The 16,492-nt window shown below is 40.5% G+C and overlaps 1 protein-coding gene across 2 annotated transcripts in view; it reads right to left on the reverse strand.

Moving 5' to 3' along the window:
* Positions 1-1,391: 1,391 nt before the first annotated feature.
* LPAR2 (lysophosphatidic acid receptor 2) overlaps positions 1,392-16,492 on the reverse strand; it is a 31,971-nt gene continuing 16,870 nt past the window's right edge. For both annotated transcript variants that reach the window (XM_058167508.1, XM_058167509.1), the window contains exons 2-4: positions 14,588-14,666; positions 12,761-13,512; positions 1,392-3,383 (exon numbers count right to left, since the gene is read on the reverse strand). In XM_058167508.1, the coding sequence (XP_058023491.1) occupies positions 3,082-3,383; positions 12,761-13,493 (1,035 nt within the window). In that variant the 5' untranslated portion in view covers positions 13,494-13,512; positions 14,588-14,666 and the 3' untranslated portion in view covers positions 1,392-3,081. The remainder of the gene's footprint in view (positions 3,384-12,760; positions 13,513-14,587; positions 14,667-16,492) is intronic.

Here is a 16,492-nt window from a genome sequence, read left to right on the forward strand (position 1 = left end):
CTTTTCTATGAGTAAATCCCCCCCCCCTTTATTTTCCCAATCACTTCCTGGGGGAAAAAGTCATTAAAATAGGAACAATAGCAAGGCTGTGCAATGCCTTTTGACTGTGAGTGCCAGAAAACTTATATTTGGGGGTGCGATCTCATCCCCCCACTTCTCTTTTATCTACAAATGGCTTTTTTGTACTAAGCAGAGCTGAGAGGATAAACTGAGTCTTAGAGCTCAAATGGAGCATGTTAAAAGCTTCCCAACTGCCTCTTTTCCAAATGTGATACATTGCATATTACTTCCTGTCTCCAAACAGTCCAACAAGGGACCTCATGCTATGGGGAAATGCAAGAGATATGAAGGAAGAGGCTACAGAGAAAAGAAAGGAACAAGGCAGATGACCATAACTGGTTCTAGGCTAGCTTTCCTTAATGTGGTGTTGTCCAAATGTCGTCCAGTTGTCATTTTCAACATCTCCAGACAGCAGCACAGGTGTAGTCTGACCACATCCAGAAAGAACCAAGTTAGGAAAAATTGTTCATGGCCATGAAATGTCTTGAAATTGCAGATGCAAATCAAACTAGTGTTAAAGATATATGAACAGGTCAGATTCTTTTTCTGGTTAGCCGATAACCTTCTTCACTGCTAGTTATCTGCTTTCCTGAATTTAAAAGCCTCACTCGAGGGAGGAGGGATTTTTTAAAAAAACAAAAATAAGCTTCTTTCTGTACCAAAGGTGCTTTTTCAGGAGGCAACTGGACTTTCTGGTTTTTCTTTGAAGATATTTCATTTCATCCAAGAAGCTTCTTCAGCTCTGACTGGATGGTGGGGGATGGAAGGATTTATAGTCCTTGCAGACAGCTGGACATTTGAATTACTTAACCTGGATGACTGAAAATCTCCATAGACACTTTTGCCCATACTTAACAAAAGAACACATTATGTACAAATATAGGCTAACTGACTATTGCCAAAGGAAGAATGAAATTCTTCTTGGCTGTTTTAAAAGTTTGAATAATTGTATGGACAAATAGAGGGAAGATAGTTGGACTTTGAGTCAGATTATCACATTAAGCAATATAGAAGATGATAAACAACAATGACCAAATAGCAAGATGCTGAAAGAGGAGTGAGCTCCTACTTGCACCTAAAAGAAAGGGATGAAAATGGAAGGTCAGGAAAACTAATTTAAAACTCTCCCATTGTTTATATCAGAATTAGAAACAGGAACACAGTTAAGTGAGTGCCATTGTTCACCTCTAACCCAGTGATGGAAATCCAGCGAACAACATCAGTAGCTGGGACTAAAGCCATTTTTGCCACTATAAGAGCAGTCTTTTTCTAAGCCCAAACCACTTTTCCCTCCCAAAACACAACTCATTAAGCCAGTCTTATTTCTAAAACAAGGTTTAAGGCCGAAAGCCCAGTTAACTGTTTATTCATTAAACCATGGTAAAAGTATAACATAGCATAGTCTAAAGTCAGCCACTGTATGGTGGCACTGGGCGCTTTTTGAGAGTCAGTACATTGTTATAAATACAGAGATGTTAATTTCTTGGTCACTAAGATATACAGATTTCTTGTTTCAGATGGATGGGTCTTATCAGAAACTCTGAGGTACTTTCTTTCAGGAATTTCAGTTTGGGAGATCTACCTTACATAGCCACATTTAGATGGGAAAAATGTAGACCATCGCTAGATGGCAACAAAGTCATACAAAAAACCCCCTCTTTGCTGTCATCTTAATGATTATCTGGATTTTTTAAGCCCAGATTTAGGACCCCTAACCTTAAGCCCTAGACCTCAGCCAATGCCTGAGAGAAGAAGCCCTCCATCCTGTGACCACTGAGGAATATCATATGGAACATTTGCCATGGAACATTTCAAGGCCCCAGAAGATGCTGTTTAACGATCAGCATGCTAATCTCTGTGAAATGACAACCCCATGAGTAGATACAATCTGTATGGACACTGCACCTGAATATCAAGAATACAGACATAAATTTCTTCCACAGAGTAGGAAATGTGAACATAATCAACCATGGCTGGAAAGGTTACCTGAAATATTAAATTGTGCTTTAGTGGTTACCTAAACTGTATCACAACACCTCTGGGCATCACACGGTATGTTAAAAAGTGGTCTTTATGCATTGAATTATTTCATGCATCTGTTGTGCTATCAGATCTGAGTATATAATTCTTCTCACTGCCTAAAATTTACCTTGGAGTTAGGTAAAGCTGGTACTGTGTTCATCTTGATTTCAATTCTCCCTGAGTTATACAGATGGGGGGAGGGGGAATAAACGTTTAGCAGAAAAGCTTGTTCAGTTTGCAACAAATTCTTAAGGGTTCAGTACAGAAAACAGAGTGCAGGTTTTGCATCTTCAGAGAGAAGCCATGCTAACATAAAAGCGAGTAGCAGCTGAAAAAAGCCAGGAGAAAGATTCTTCATCCTTCACAGAAGCATTTCAGAGATGTGCTTTGATATGGCGGAAGATACAATCCCTCAACTAAATCAACCCAGTGGTTAAAAAGAGCAGTTCACGAGAATGCATACACATGTATCTCCGTATTTTTGTTCCACCAGTTTGTAAAGTTTGTCCAAATATTTGTGTTTAAGAAGCAAATAAAGTTTATCTTAAGGGGCCACCCATGGTTTGTTAGATAGAGATACAGCAAGCTTTGCTTGTTAGCCTGTGGAAGGAGGGGGAAAAAAAGGAAACCCTTTAAGAAGCTGTGGTGGAAACCAATTCTGAACTGGTTCTCAATGCAACAGAGTGTTTAATGTGTCTCTCAAGCCTGTAACAGGCCAAATGCACTAATTCCATAGCTCAAGGTGACTGACAGTCACTGTTTTCCAGACATGATTCAACAAGAGTTTTGCTACAACAGCTTCTGCTAGGTCACACACACTGTTGCAGCGTGGAGCTATAGATCAAGAAGGCAGCCCTCTATCCCCCCCAAGCAGTCCACAGGTAATAAAACTGTCCAGGCCTTGTAGGCCTTGTTTACCAGCTTCGTACAAAAGGGCCACCCGCAGATCAAAACCAACAGCTTCTGACAATCAGCAGAGAGCAACCTGAAACTGCAAAGTTAAAGCGTGGAGTCCATCACTGGATGCCCATTCTGAGACAGGATCCGATGCTCTATGGTGCTAGATTTCATTGAGGCAGGGGAGTACTTTGGCATCCTGCGGCAGGCAAAACAAAGGATCTTCCGGAAGGTGCTTCGCATCTCATTGTCCCGGTAGGAGTAGATGATGGCATTGATGAGCGAGTTGATCTCCGCCAGCAACAGGAAGTATTTCTCTACCGCCAACACATTGCAGCTCTTGCAGCCGAGGCCGTCCAGCAGAAGAACCACCTGCCCTGGCGTCCAGCAAATCACAAAGGCACCTAAGACAGGAGAGAGGAATCTATGAAAAAAGAAAAGAAAAGAAATCCACAGCAATTCACAAGGCTTTAAGCAGTGGCACATTCGCCAAGGAGAGAGAGGTGAAGTGGAAGATACTGCTGCCAACTTGTTCTGAATGCTGAAGATGCATTGCTAACTACAGTATATTACCTGATTCATGGCTTCCCCGTTCTAACCCCTTCAGATATATAGATATTATAGCTTCAATACTGGATGGGGATTCTGGAAATTCCAGTCACAGCATATCAGGAAAGACTAGGTTAGACTTTTGCCAGAAAGGAGGGAAGAGACTAGCTGGAAGCTAAGATTTAGGCCTGGACCCAAGGAGGCAGAGTCCCCCTTCATAGGAAGGAAGAATGTATATTCTGGCACTTCCATCTATTATCTTTCCAAAACAGACACCAAAAATGATTTAAAAGACTATCACATATGGGCTTTTTAATTATTTCTGGATTTTTTTAAAAAAATCCTGCCTTTATTATTTGTATAAATAGCTCTAGGCAACGAATATAGCTAATACTCACTCTTTCCTCCTCTTATTTCCCCCACAACAATAATCCTGTGAGGTGAGTTGGGTTGAGATGGACTGGCTCAAAGTCACCCAGCCGGCTTTCATGCCAAAGTGGGACTAGAATTCACAGTCTCCTGGTAAGGCACCTAGCCTGATGCCTTAACCACTAGACAGAACTGCCTCTAATTTGATTTAGTTTAGATTAGAAAGGAGGTGGATGATGGAAGAAAATGATGCAACATGACGGCCAGGGAACACACGGGCAGGAAACATTTTCTCTTTCTCTCATACTAGTGGAACAGTAGGAGTTTTCTCTTCTTGAGAAAATTCAGAATCAATAAAAAAAAACTTCTGATGAAACCACAGAATCCATTGCTACAGCCATCAATTTAGAAAGTTCTAAAGGGGGACCGCAGTGGCGATGAGTGAACCGTTGAAAGACCTGAAAAAACAGGTTAGGGACAGATCTTCAAGGAGAAAACTATGTGGTTGATCAGTGTCACAAATGAACTGATGGCACATAATCAATGAATGAAATCAATCAAAATTTATCTATCAAGAGCTAGTGCCTATTATATACTATTTCCAGAATCAATGCAGGACAGCCTTAAATATCTACTACTAGGGAGCAATAGCTAAAGTTGGTTATTACTTTTCCATAACACATACAAAAGTTTAAGAGAGAATGCTGAATAACATAGGCATATTGCATGATCCATCGGGGCTCTTAGTATTTTCCCATAATGCAAATCAAAACTATGTTTATTAATCATATCTTCTGGTTGCCTGCTTGTTTTCCTATAAGGAGAGAAACATTTTATTTTACTGTTTTATTAAGGAAGCTTATATGGCCACCAAACTCTCGGTGACTCGGGTGGCATACAAGGACACACTTCATGGGTGTGTCAGGGTGCAGCCCTGATTGCTTTTCATGTACACATTTTGTTTGGTTCTTGAACGCTAATAAAATCTATGAAGCGATGTATTTTAAAAATAGAGTTGTATCTAGAGGAACTGTTTAACACTTGGCAGCACTCTAGATATGTCGAAAGCCAAATGGCTCTAGCTTTAAACATTCTTTTGAGACATGAGAGGACAACCAGGAGTTTATGGGCCGAATGTGACTGGCCGCTTCAGTTTCTTCCTCCTTGACCTTGGATAGGATGAACAATAAGGATTTTGAGCGGCTAGTTCAGAGCTCAGAAATAGCACTAGCCCTTAGACTTATGTACCACTTCACGGTGCTATACAGCCGGGTCTAAGAGGTTTGCAGAGTCAGCATAGTGCCCCCAACAATCTTCTGGGTCCTCATTTAGACTATATGATGCAGAATTTAGACACAATAACTGATATGCAGCAAAAAGAATTTTAGCAAAACTATTAAGTTTGTATGAAATATTAGAAATGCCAGGTGGAAAATGTTTTACCGCCGGTATATTATTTCAGTTGCTAAAATGGACATTTTCTAAACAAAAAAGGTTGCAAAATCGAGTCAGTCCATGGGCAGGCTCCATTACGGTTGTATGCCAAGGACTACCTATAGTGTGTTTTTTTTTAAATGAAGGAATTCAATCTTCCATCTTTTATCTTCACATGCTCTTAACTCCTTTTTTAGAAAAGCATATTGAATCAAACATTGCATGGAATTGAATAATACAGCTATACATCCCTGTTCATTCCTCTATTCCTACTGTTCCCATCCTGCTTAAGCTTCACATTCATTATTTAGTTGAGCCCTACATACCTAGAATGGCCTTCTCCCAGTGGTGAAATCCAATTTTTTTTTACTACCGGTTCTGTGGGTGTGGCTTGGTGGGCATGGCTTGGTGGGCGAGGCAGGGGAAGGATACTGCAAAATCTCCATTCTCACCCCACTCCTGAAGGAAAGATATTGCAAAATTTCCATTCCTACCCCACTCTGGGGCCAGCCAGAGGTGGTATTTGCTGGTTCTCCGAACTGCTCAAAATTTCCGCTACCGGTTCTCCAGAACCTGTCAGAACCTGCTGGATTTCACCCCTGCCTTGTCCCCAATGCTAGAAGCTAGAAGCTAATCACTCATTTCACAAAGCCACCCTGGCTGCTTCAATTTCAATCACTTTCCAAAGGTAGCCCCACTCAGAAGCTACCTTTCCTGAGCTAACAAAGCAGTTTTAAAAGACAGTTGACATAAGACATAGGTTAGAGTGATCCAGCCTTTGGCTTTTGAGGAATTCTGGTTTTCCAAAAGCTGTTGTAGAAACATGTTTACCTTATTTATTAATTAGATTTATATCCAGCCCCAATCATAAGATATAAGATACCTTACAATAATAAAACAAAATAATCCAGCAAAAATATCATATAAATATTTTAAAACATCACAAAAGAAATCCCAAAATCCCTCTAGAAAAGCTTTCTATTTCCCCCCAGAAGGTAGATAATATCTATGGACTGAGAGAAGACATTCCAGAGGCTCTGCTCCACCAAAGAAAAATGCTTCTAAGCTACCCCTTAAGGGCTAAAGGAGCAAGATCCCAAACATTAATCAGCACCACAGACGGGAGGTGATTCCCCTCCCCACAATGAACAATTTTTTATTGGTATAATCATCATAAAAAGTTATGGAAGGCATAAATCAATTACAGGTTGTCCTTGACTTACAACCAGTAACCATTCAAAGTTACAACGCCGGTGAAAAAAGTCACTTACGGATTTACAACTACTGCAGCATCCCCCACCGTCACGTGATCAGAATTTGGACATTAGACAACCGGTATATATTTATGAGGGTTGCAGTGTCCCAGAGTCACGCGATTGCTATTCACGACCTTCCCAGATGACTTTCACTAAGCAAAATCAATAGAGGAGTTGGATTCACTTAACAACTATGTGATTTGCTTAACAGTCCTGGCAAGAAAGCGTGTAAGATTGGGCGTGACGCTCTTTACACCTCGGTTAGCAACGGAAATTCTGATATCAGTTGTGGTTGCCAGTCGGTGACTATCTGTAAAAGAGATGCTCTGACTGAATTACGGAATGCCCCCTGGAAAGTTTTTATCTACCTGCACTTTGGGGAAGACCTGGGGCTTGAGAACCTTCAAGAAGACCAAGGAGCCCCAAAGGAAGGACCCTAGTGGAGAAGACAAACCCACTTGCTGAAAAACTTTCAGATTCAGCTTGTTCTGGAAACACCTCAGTATCTATCATTCAATCTCTGACAATATTGTATTCTGCTCATGTTTTAAATTATTAAAATCCACAGACAATATATTTACTACTTTATTAATAGGATAATACAACTGAAAACAATCAAGTGAGTTCAGGAAGATTATTGGCAGATATGAACGGCCAATTCACTTATGCAAAAAGTAATCTTGGAGAACGCCAAAGCTAGATATTGTAAAGCTTCCTTAGCTATACAACTCGAGCCAAGCAAAGCAAGAAAAAGGAATTTATTTTTCTTCACTAGTTTATTAGAGGTTGAGAAACCTTTCAAGGATGTCATAAATTTCTCACCAAATTAGGATGAAGATGAACACAGTAAATTTTCAGCCAATGGGGTCTATGATTTTCTATCCATGGGTCTTGAAGGCTCCCGAGTCCAAGATGGGATGGACTCTTCTCTCCAAGCAGGAGAATTTTCTTTCCAGACTTTCCAGGGAAAATATGAGAAGCTGAGGAACTGAATGATACCTGTACACTAACCCCCCCCCCCTCAGATAGGATTACAGGCTGCAGGAATTATATCCAATGAGCTTGTCTCAACTAGTCTTATTATGAACTATGTGGTTATTTCATTGTCCTTTACTCTTAAAAACACTGTATACTATTTTTTCCCAAGGAAATTGCCCTTGTTACAATAAGGTAGAACTAAGCCCTTTTGGAAGGAGTTCACTTTTGAATATTTCCTATTATAAAGATCCTACATCCAAGAAGAAAGTGCCAGGAAGTTTGAATAGAATCAACACTTGCAGAAATAATAAAAAAGGATCTTATATATGAAATAAGTCAGTCTGGTGTAGTGGTTAAGGCACCATACTAGAAACTGGGAGGCCATGTGTTCTAGTCATGCCTTAGGCCCCTGATTGGCCTTGGGCCATTCACTTTTCCAGCACTAGAAAGGAAGCAATGACAAACCACTTCTGAAAAAACTTGCCAAGGAAATTACAGGGACTTTTGCAGTGCTAGTAGTTTTTTTCCAACATTCTTATCAAGATAAAAGGTTTTCCCCCCTCAAATATCCTAGTTGTTTATGAAATATAGCCTTGAGCAAACACTTATGGAATAAATCCTACTGACAACCATGCAACCTTTAGAAGGTTAGATGGACATCATCTATCAATCCATTCTGTAGCACTGAAGGCACCAGGAAGGGACTTGGTCTGGAAGATCACAGGAGGTCACTACTGAAAAACCCACAACCAGAGTCAAACCAATAGTGGGTTTTAAATCGCAGCGCTACTGGTTTGCTATTGGGAGCACGTGAGTGCGTGTACTTGCTTTGTGAGCACGTGGCGTTTCTGCGCATGCGCGGAAGGTTCTGCACATACGCAGATTGTTTTTGATGATATCTGGGTGGGTGGGCAGAGCTTCTGGACGCTGCCGCTATCAGTTCATTCAAACTAGGGTGAACCGGTAGCAACCCATCACTGAGTCAAACCCTTATGACCTACTTTTAGTCTAAGACTTTTTCCCAGTAACCTTATAAAAAGTTTTTAAAAGTTTAAAGTTTTTTTTTTTTTAAAGTGAACAGGATGGGCATTTTCCAAAGAAAAAAATTGCTTCTCATGAAGAAGACCTCTTTATTTATTTAAACACCTTTGCATAGTTGCCCATCTCACACAGTGATTCTGCTGGTTGATATTGGGATGCCCCTCCATGTATAAAAACTAGATCAAGCTGTTATTGAAGACATAGAATATTGCACCTTTTAAAAACTATGGTATCAGCATACAGTATATGTACTTACACAAGAAATCCAAACATACACAAAAATGACCGCTCTTGCTAACCTATTTTTAAGTATTTCATTCGGTTGATTTTTATCTTCACTTCAGTTCTGACACAATGCTAAATTATATTTTAGTGTTCGTGTTTTAGAAGAGTCCTCACTATCCATTCTGTTGATGCAGCTGCAATGACTTCAGAAGTGTTCCTGCTTTTAACTAAGCACAATTTACTATTACGTACAAAATGAAAAATACGGTTAATTTTAATCATGGTTTATTGAAATAATCCACCTTGAACCTATCACAGTTTATAAAATGAATTTAACTTGGTATTTAACAATTTAACCATTGTTAAGCGGTCACAATTTAGGGATCAAAATGAACACAATTAATTATTGTGAATGCTTATGGAAATGCTTTCACATAACTCAAATTCTGCCATGCCCCATTCATAGTCTGCTCGACTGTATATCAAGTAGAGTGGAGGCTTCTATTTATCCCCACAACTGCAATTCATTTCTGCAGATAATATACTGGATGAAGAAGCCACATAAGCCTATTCTTCAACAAAGCACAGTACTTCCTGAACACCACCATACCATGACTGAATTTGAATATCACACTGAACCAAGGTTGCTCAGCACACTAATTCAGAAACCACAGTTAAATAAAAATGACTCAGCTTATATAAAACCAAAAAACATCATAAACACTTCTCAGCATCTGTGCATGTAAACCTAGCTTCTTGGCGTCTTCTAAATGTCATTCTTCCTTTACTGTCTAGTTCAGTGATATCTAACCTTTTTGCCATTGTGTGCCAGGTCGCACATGTGCCTGTCCATACCCATAATTCTATGCGCCCTGCGCATGCATGCATAATTCCCCCCCCCCGGTCCCCTCGCTCCTGGCATGTGATGGCCCGTTAGGCCCTTTTTCTCTCTCACCTGGCTCCAGAGCCTTTCTAGGAGTCTGGGGGTGGTGGTGGGCGAAAACGGCCTTCCCCACCCCCGAAGTCCTCCGGAGGCTGAAAACAGCCTGTTTGCCAACTTCTGGACCCACCAGAAGTTGGCAAATAGGCTGTTTTCGGCTTCCGGAAGGGTGGGAAAGGCCGTTTGCGGGGGGTCCCCCCAGACTCCTAGAGAGGATCTGGAGCCAGGTGAGAAAGAAAAACAGGCCTTTCCCACCACCCCCCGAGGCAGGAAACAGCATGTTTCCCTATTTCTGGTGCCATAGGTTCGCCCTCACGGGTCTAGTTCATTATTCAGCTATTTTTTTAACAACAGTAAATATTATGGATTATAAATTCTAGGGGAAATTTGCATTTACTTCTTGATTTTATTTATTGATGGTGGTATGGCCTATCAAGGCCTAAATTATACAGTACATGACACTAAGTAAGAACAGCAATAAAACAAAACCACAGACATTCAGATCTGAAAGCAACTTCTTGCATGATGGGGCAGATGATAGGGCCTACAACTGTTATTGCAGCCATCACAGCTACTGCCACTTAGATAAATGGGCTTGATATCAAGGGACAATCTGGAGCCGCACAACTAGCATATACTGGCTGGCCTCACCTTCAAAATGCCAGTTCCTCTTTGAAATACCTCTTTGAAGGTCTCTGAAGCTGGCAGCAGTAATGTGGCAGTCAAACTGATATGCACAAAGCCCATGCAAAATGTCATAGCTGGAGAGTTTGCAGTTGAGGAACAGTTTACTAAATAACCCCATTAAAATTTATGAAATGAGCTAGGGCTGAAACTTTCAAATGTTGAAAGAAAATAATCAGCCAAAACAAGCCCCAAAGCTGCCATACTCAGAAAACAATAAAGATCTATTTTTTCCCCCGACTTCACATGCAGATTGTTAAGAAAAGCACATTCCTTCTTTCCTTCCTTTCTTCCTTCATCCATCCATAGCAAAAGAAAGAACAGTTCAGGTTTCCATTTGAGAAACGATGTTAATTTGCCCTCTGGTCTAGTCATGCATTCCTCCTTCATCCTCTCTCCCAGCAGGAACCTTGCCACACCTCCACATACGTCTACACAAAGCCAAGACAGCTCATCATAACAGGGGGAGCAACCCCCTGCATTCTTCTGGCTGTCTCTTAGTCCTCAGGGAATGATACAGCTTGAGCAATTATCAGTTAGAATATGGCTCAGTTCCCTGTAACTTCAGCTAAGGCAAAACAGCCTCCTGCTGCGTTTCTTGTGCACAGCAGAATAATCCATTCAAATAGCACAATGAAGGAAAGAAAAAATATAACAGATTTACTGAAGTATAAAAGCCAGTGGTTCTGATTACTTCTAGCTTGGCTTTGACTCTCAAGTTATTTGTTCAAAAGATTCCAACAGCAACCATTTTTCAAAGGGCCTTGATGGGATTACATATTTTTTAAAGATGGAAGTTCTTGTTTCAGTCCCCAGCATTTCCATTTTTTTTTAAAAAAAAGAGGCAGTTGTGTTCTTACATAGGTGTATTCTGGCATTCCCAAAACCATCATCATGTCTAGGATGACATGTGAAGAGAAAATGCTTGCTCTGCTCGTATTAATGATGTTCCAAACATCCTGTTCTCATAAAAAACAAACCCTGAAGGAGGAATACTTTTTTTATCTGCTGATACGTTCCTTCTAAAACAAAAGAAGCTAACTGGCTGAATATAAGAACATTGTGTTATATAGAAGACATGGGCCTGGAAAGAGTTATTTAAGAACAGTGTGGTAAACAAGAACATACAAGGTCAAGAATGCCATCTATGGAATTGAATACAAGAGTGGGTGATCGTTTAGAGAGAATGAATGAGGACTGAATTGCAAAAGTAATACACAAAGGTAGAATGAACAAATTGGGAGGAAGGAGACCACTGAAAAAGTCAGAGTTAGAGGAAGCTGATGAAACTCTTAAGAGCTGACAAGAAGCAACAATGGTTTGTACAGACACAAAGTTATGAAGGCGTAAAGTGAAGGGTGTTCATAGGGGTGGTCCTCTTTCAACGACCATTCGTTCAGCAACTATTCAAACTTAACAACAGCAATGAAGAAGTGGAAGTTACAATAGGTCCTTGTACTTAGGGTCATCACATTGTCCCATAACTCAGGTTTGTGACCTTCCCTCCTGCCTTCTGACAAAGAAAGTCAAAGGAGAAGCTGGAAGGAAGTTGCAAATCACAGTCGTGTGAGGTCCTTACTTAATACCTACATAGGCAATGCTTAATGAGAGCAACAGGGACTGCTGGAATTGCCATCACTAAGCAACTCAGTCACATGGTCTTTTTGACATATGATTGTATCATTTAACAATGGCGTTTCCGATCCCAATTAGCATTCTCTTGTGTGAGAATGACCTGTATAGGTAAAGGACTCTGCGGATTTTACTCTGCTAGTTGTTGCCAATTATAGGGAGTGCTGCTCATCTCCATTTCAAGAGCCATTGGGCCAGCTCTTTCCAAAGATGTTTCTGCAGTCAACATGACATCATGTAGCACTGTTAACTTCCCACCAAAGTGGTACCTATTTATCTACTCGTATTTGCATGCTTTTGAGCAGCTAGGTTGGTAGGAGCTAGCGCAAGGACAGGAATTTACTCCATCATGGGACACTCAGGTCTCGAACCCGGGCTATCAGCTTTCCAACTGACAAGCCCAGCTTCTTAACCTTTGAGCCATCGTGCCACCTGTTATCTGTATAAACTAAATTAAATTCCCTTTCTTTTGTCTTTAATTTTTTTACTCAGTACCTCTTATACTTTTTCTGTATTTCTTTACATTTTCTACAAATAATGTTTATCCTAAAATGGAAATGTGTTGGGTATGTATGGATTCATATGTCTTGCTGAAGGAAAGAACAAGCATTTGTGTGTGTTCATAAAGAAACTCCGATAGAAGGAAAACTGGAGATAGAGTAATTTTACTTACTGAGGATAATGATGACTGTCTTGATGAGGTTGATCATAGTTTCATTGTAGCGTGGGTGGAATGTAGTATGCTTAGACATCCGAGCCATCTTCCTCTTGACGTAGATGAATATGTGAGTGTAGACAACCACCATAATGAGGAAGATAAAGAGATTGGAAAGTGCCCAGAAGGTCAAATACCTGCGGCTGTAGAGAGGAGCCATCGTAGAGCAATCATTCAGCTGACACAAACAGTGCCAGCCATAGGAAGGGATAAGACCCAGTAGCAGGGCTGTTATCCAAATGCAGCCAATGAGAATAATTACCCTCTGATTAGACATCTTGCTATGGAGCTGCATGGTGAAGATTGTCTGATGACGCTCCACTGCAATGGCCAAAAGGTTGACTACTGAGGCAGTCAGGCTGGTGTCCAAGAGGCTCTGCCTGATAAACCAAGTCTTGAGAGAGAGCTTAGCTGTCCTTGGCCCCGTGTGGAACATCAGGAACATGTATGCAATCCCAGCAAAAAGATCAGCTGCAGCCAGATTCCCCAAGAGGTAATAGATAGGATAGTGGAATCGCTTGTTGATAACAATGGCTGTGATGACCAGCAAGTTGGTGAGCAGTACAATGATGCTGACTGTCAAGCCAAGGGCAACCACCAAAATATCCTTGGGTCTCCATTCATGGAATAGCTCTTTACCACTGTTGTTATAGAAGAACTCCACTGTCATATTATAATAGCACACAGTCATCTTTCCAAACAGTCAAGTCCTGATTGAGAGAGAGGGAGAAACGAAATGACACAATCTGAGCCTTTAAAGAGAGAACAGAAGATTGGGGGAGGGGGAGAGAAAGAAATGAAGACTTTTGTTTACACAATCTTAACTTTTATAGAGAGGATAAAAGACATATCTAGCTAATGCCAAGTCCTCTGCCCACATTGGACTTAATTTACTTGCCAATCTTCCACTCAAGAAAATCCCAACCGTTAAGTATCCCCATGATACAATTATTACCATATGTCCCAATTCACTGAAGATAAACAACCAAGGACTGCCAGTGCAGCCGCGCGGGTGATAGAGGGAGCCACTCGTGGCTCCCATATAACACCGATCCTGCGCAGGCTGCACTGGTTACCTGTGGTTTTCCGAGTGCACTTCAAGGTGTTGGTTACCACCTTTAAAGCGCGCCATGGCATAGGACCGGGATATCTTCGGGACCGCCTTCTGTTACCACATGCCTCCCTCCTGCCGGTACGCTCTCATAGAGAGGGCCTCCTCAGGGTGCCGTCAGCCAAACAGTGCAGGCTGGCGACCCCCAGGGGGAGAGCCCTCTCTGTGGGGGCACCTACCCTCTGGAATGAGCTTCCCCCAGGACTTCGACAACTTCCAGACCTCCGGACCTTTCGCCGCGAGCTTAAAACATATTTATTCTTTCGAGCAGGACTGGCTTAATAGGGTTTTTTAAATACGGATTTTATTGGGGTTTATTTTATATTTTGTATAGTATTTTAAATTTAGGCTACTGGAATAAGTTTTTTAAATATTGTTTTTATTGAAATGTATCGTTTTTATTTTATCTGCCTGTTCACCGCCCTGAGTCCTTCGGGAGAAAGGCGGTATACAAATTAAATTATTATTATTATTATTATTATTTTCTCTTCTACCAATAGTTGAGAATGATCTTGAAGAGTACCCGCTTCATAAATATTATATGTCTTCCATGTATGTAATTAGAGGAAGGAAATCCAATACTCTCCAGTTATGTATCTCCAATTAGCCAGGCTACTTGTAAGGAATGATGGGTGCTGTAGCCTAAACGATTTGGAAAGTGCCAGGTTACATACCTCTGTTCTGTCCAAGACTGGCTGTTCTTTACAAAAGCTTCTTATTTGTCAGGACAAAAACAGCAACATTGCCGGTGACCTACAAAGAGCAAAAGAGAAAATAAAGAAGAGATTTCCCACATCAGGGTAATGTTAATAATATACTGTAGGTAGAAACCACAAGTTTAATCAGTTAGGAGTCTTCAACCTTCTTAGATTTGGGACACATGTTCTTAAAAACCTAGAACCCATTGTTTCTTGTGTTGCCCTTTCTTTTCCCTTTTCCCCTTTTCAAACCTTCTGGTTTTCAAAAAAGCAAGTAAAATGAAATTAAGATGGTGATAGTAACACTGTTCTGATCCAGCACAAGTGCTCAGTAAACAGACCAAAAAACTGAATGCTAGTTAATTGAGTCGTGTAACTTTTTGCCAGAGGTCATTCTTGCAGAAATGTAAAACGCAACCTTCCTATATAAGGGTACAAGGAAATGTGACAGTTAAATTCAGTCTCTTCTGTATTATAATACATTATACAAGACCAAGTTTTAAAAATCTGTTTATACAGAATCATTAGCTCAGGAAGTTTACTATTCGTGGTTTTTTTCATTATAAGTGTGCAGAAGAGAGTAATAGTTAAATATAGTTTCATGCCACCCTTTGCTTTCCATCTTCTCATTCCCATCTTCTCTGTGGGCATAACCAGGTTATTAGTCTGCATGCATCTTGCACCAAAATCCAGTTATTTTTAAGGTCTGGAAACAATCTGATCTTTGGAAGAGGCAATGGAGTAAATTAGGTAAAAAGAAAAAGAGGATGGTAGTGGGTTTCATGTTGTTTCCTAAGAAAAAGTAATCTTGATAGGGGAGGAATTTAAGTAAAATAAATTAGCCCCTGAAAAAGATATTACTATGACTAATTATTATAACCATGCATAAATTAGTCAGCATATTTCCTACTTTATTTTGTACTTGGTCTGGAAAGGATCTGGTTGTAGTCTATCTCTCCTAACAATAGTTGGATGATGCACTATATCTTATTCTGTTACTTATTTAATAATGGATGCAACAGAATTAAATTTTTATGGACAAACGCCTAATGGGGTAGCTGATCCATGGGGTATATGCATACCATGTTTATTACATTCCATTTGGTATTAGCTCAAGCAGCTACAAGCAGGAATACAATATGTACACACACACACATACACACCAGTGGTGTGTTGATACCGGTTCTGACCTGTTCTTAAGAACCGCTGGCAAAAATCTGGCCAAGTTCGCAGAACCGGTAACGATGCCCAGCTGATCACGCCCCCGAACCGGTTCCCTTGGCCGAAGAGTATCTTATCAATTAGCAATTATAATTGGTTAAAAGCCCACTGCATTTGTTAAGATCTTCTGAGATTGCCTGAAACCCTTTGATTTTGGGGTTAAGCAATGTAAGCAAAAATATGCTTCATAGTGTTTTGAAGTCAGATGAAATTTTTTGGGGGGGCGTCAGTCCCAAAAGGTTCTATCAAACTCCTCCTAACATGGTCCTCTTATAATGTCACCTTTTGAAACAGTCTCAGCTTTCATTATAAAGAAAAAGGAAAAAACAACTACCAGTTTCTACTCTGGGAATACAATGAAATTGCAGGATGTAAATGCCCAAAATATATCCATTTACAACTAAAAAGAAATACCTAAAACAAGTACATGGACCAAAATGGTAGAGATCAGAGAAACGGTTGAACTGTAAACAGACCAGATAGCCTCTCTCAACACCCTTGTGCCTGTGATTAGCAGGTCCTGTAGGTAGGTAGGTAGGTAGGTAGGTAGGTAGGTAGGTAGGTAGGTAGGAAGGCAGGCAGGAAGGAAGGCTTACTGATATAGATTACAAAACTCAACTTTCTCAATTTAGAAATTAAATCAATTAGGCTTTAAATATT

Source organism: Ahaetulla prasina, chromosome 2 (genome assembly GCF_028640845.1).
Source record: "Ahaetulla prasina isolate Xishuangbanna chromosome 2, ASM2864084v1, whole genome shotgun sequence".
Taxonomy (NCBI): Eukaryota; Metazoa; Chordata; class Lepidosauria; order Squamata; family Colubridae; genus Ahaetulla; species Ahaetulla prasina.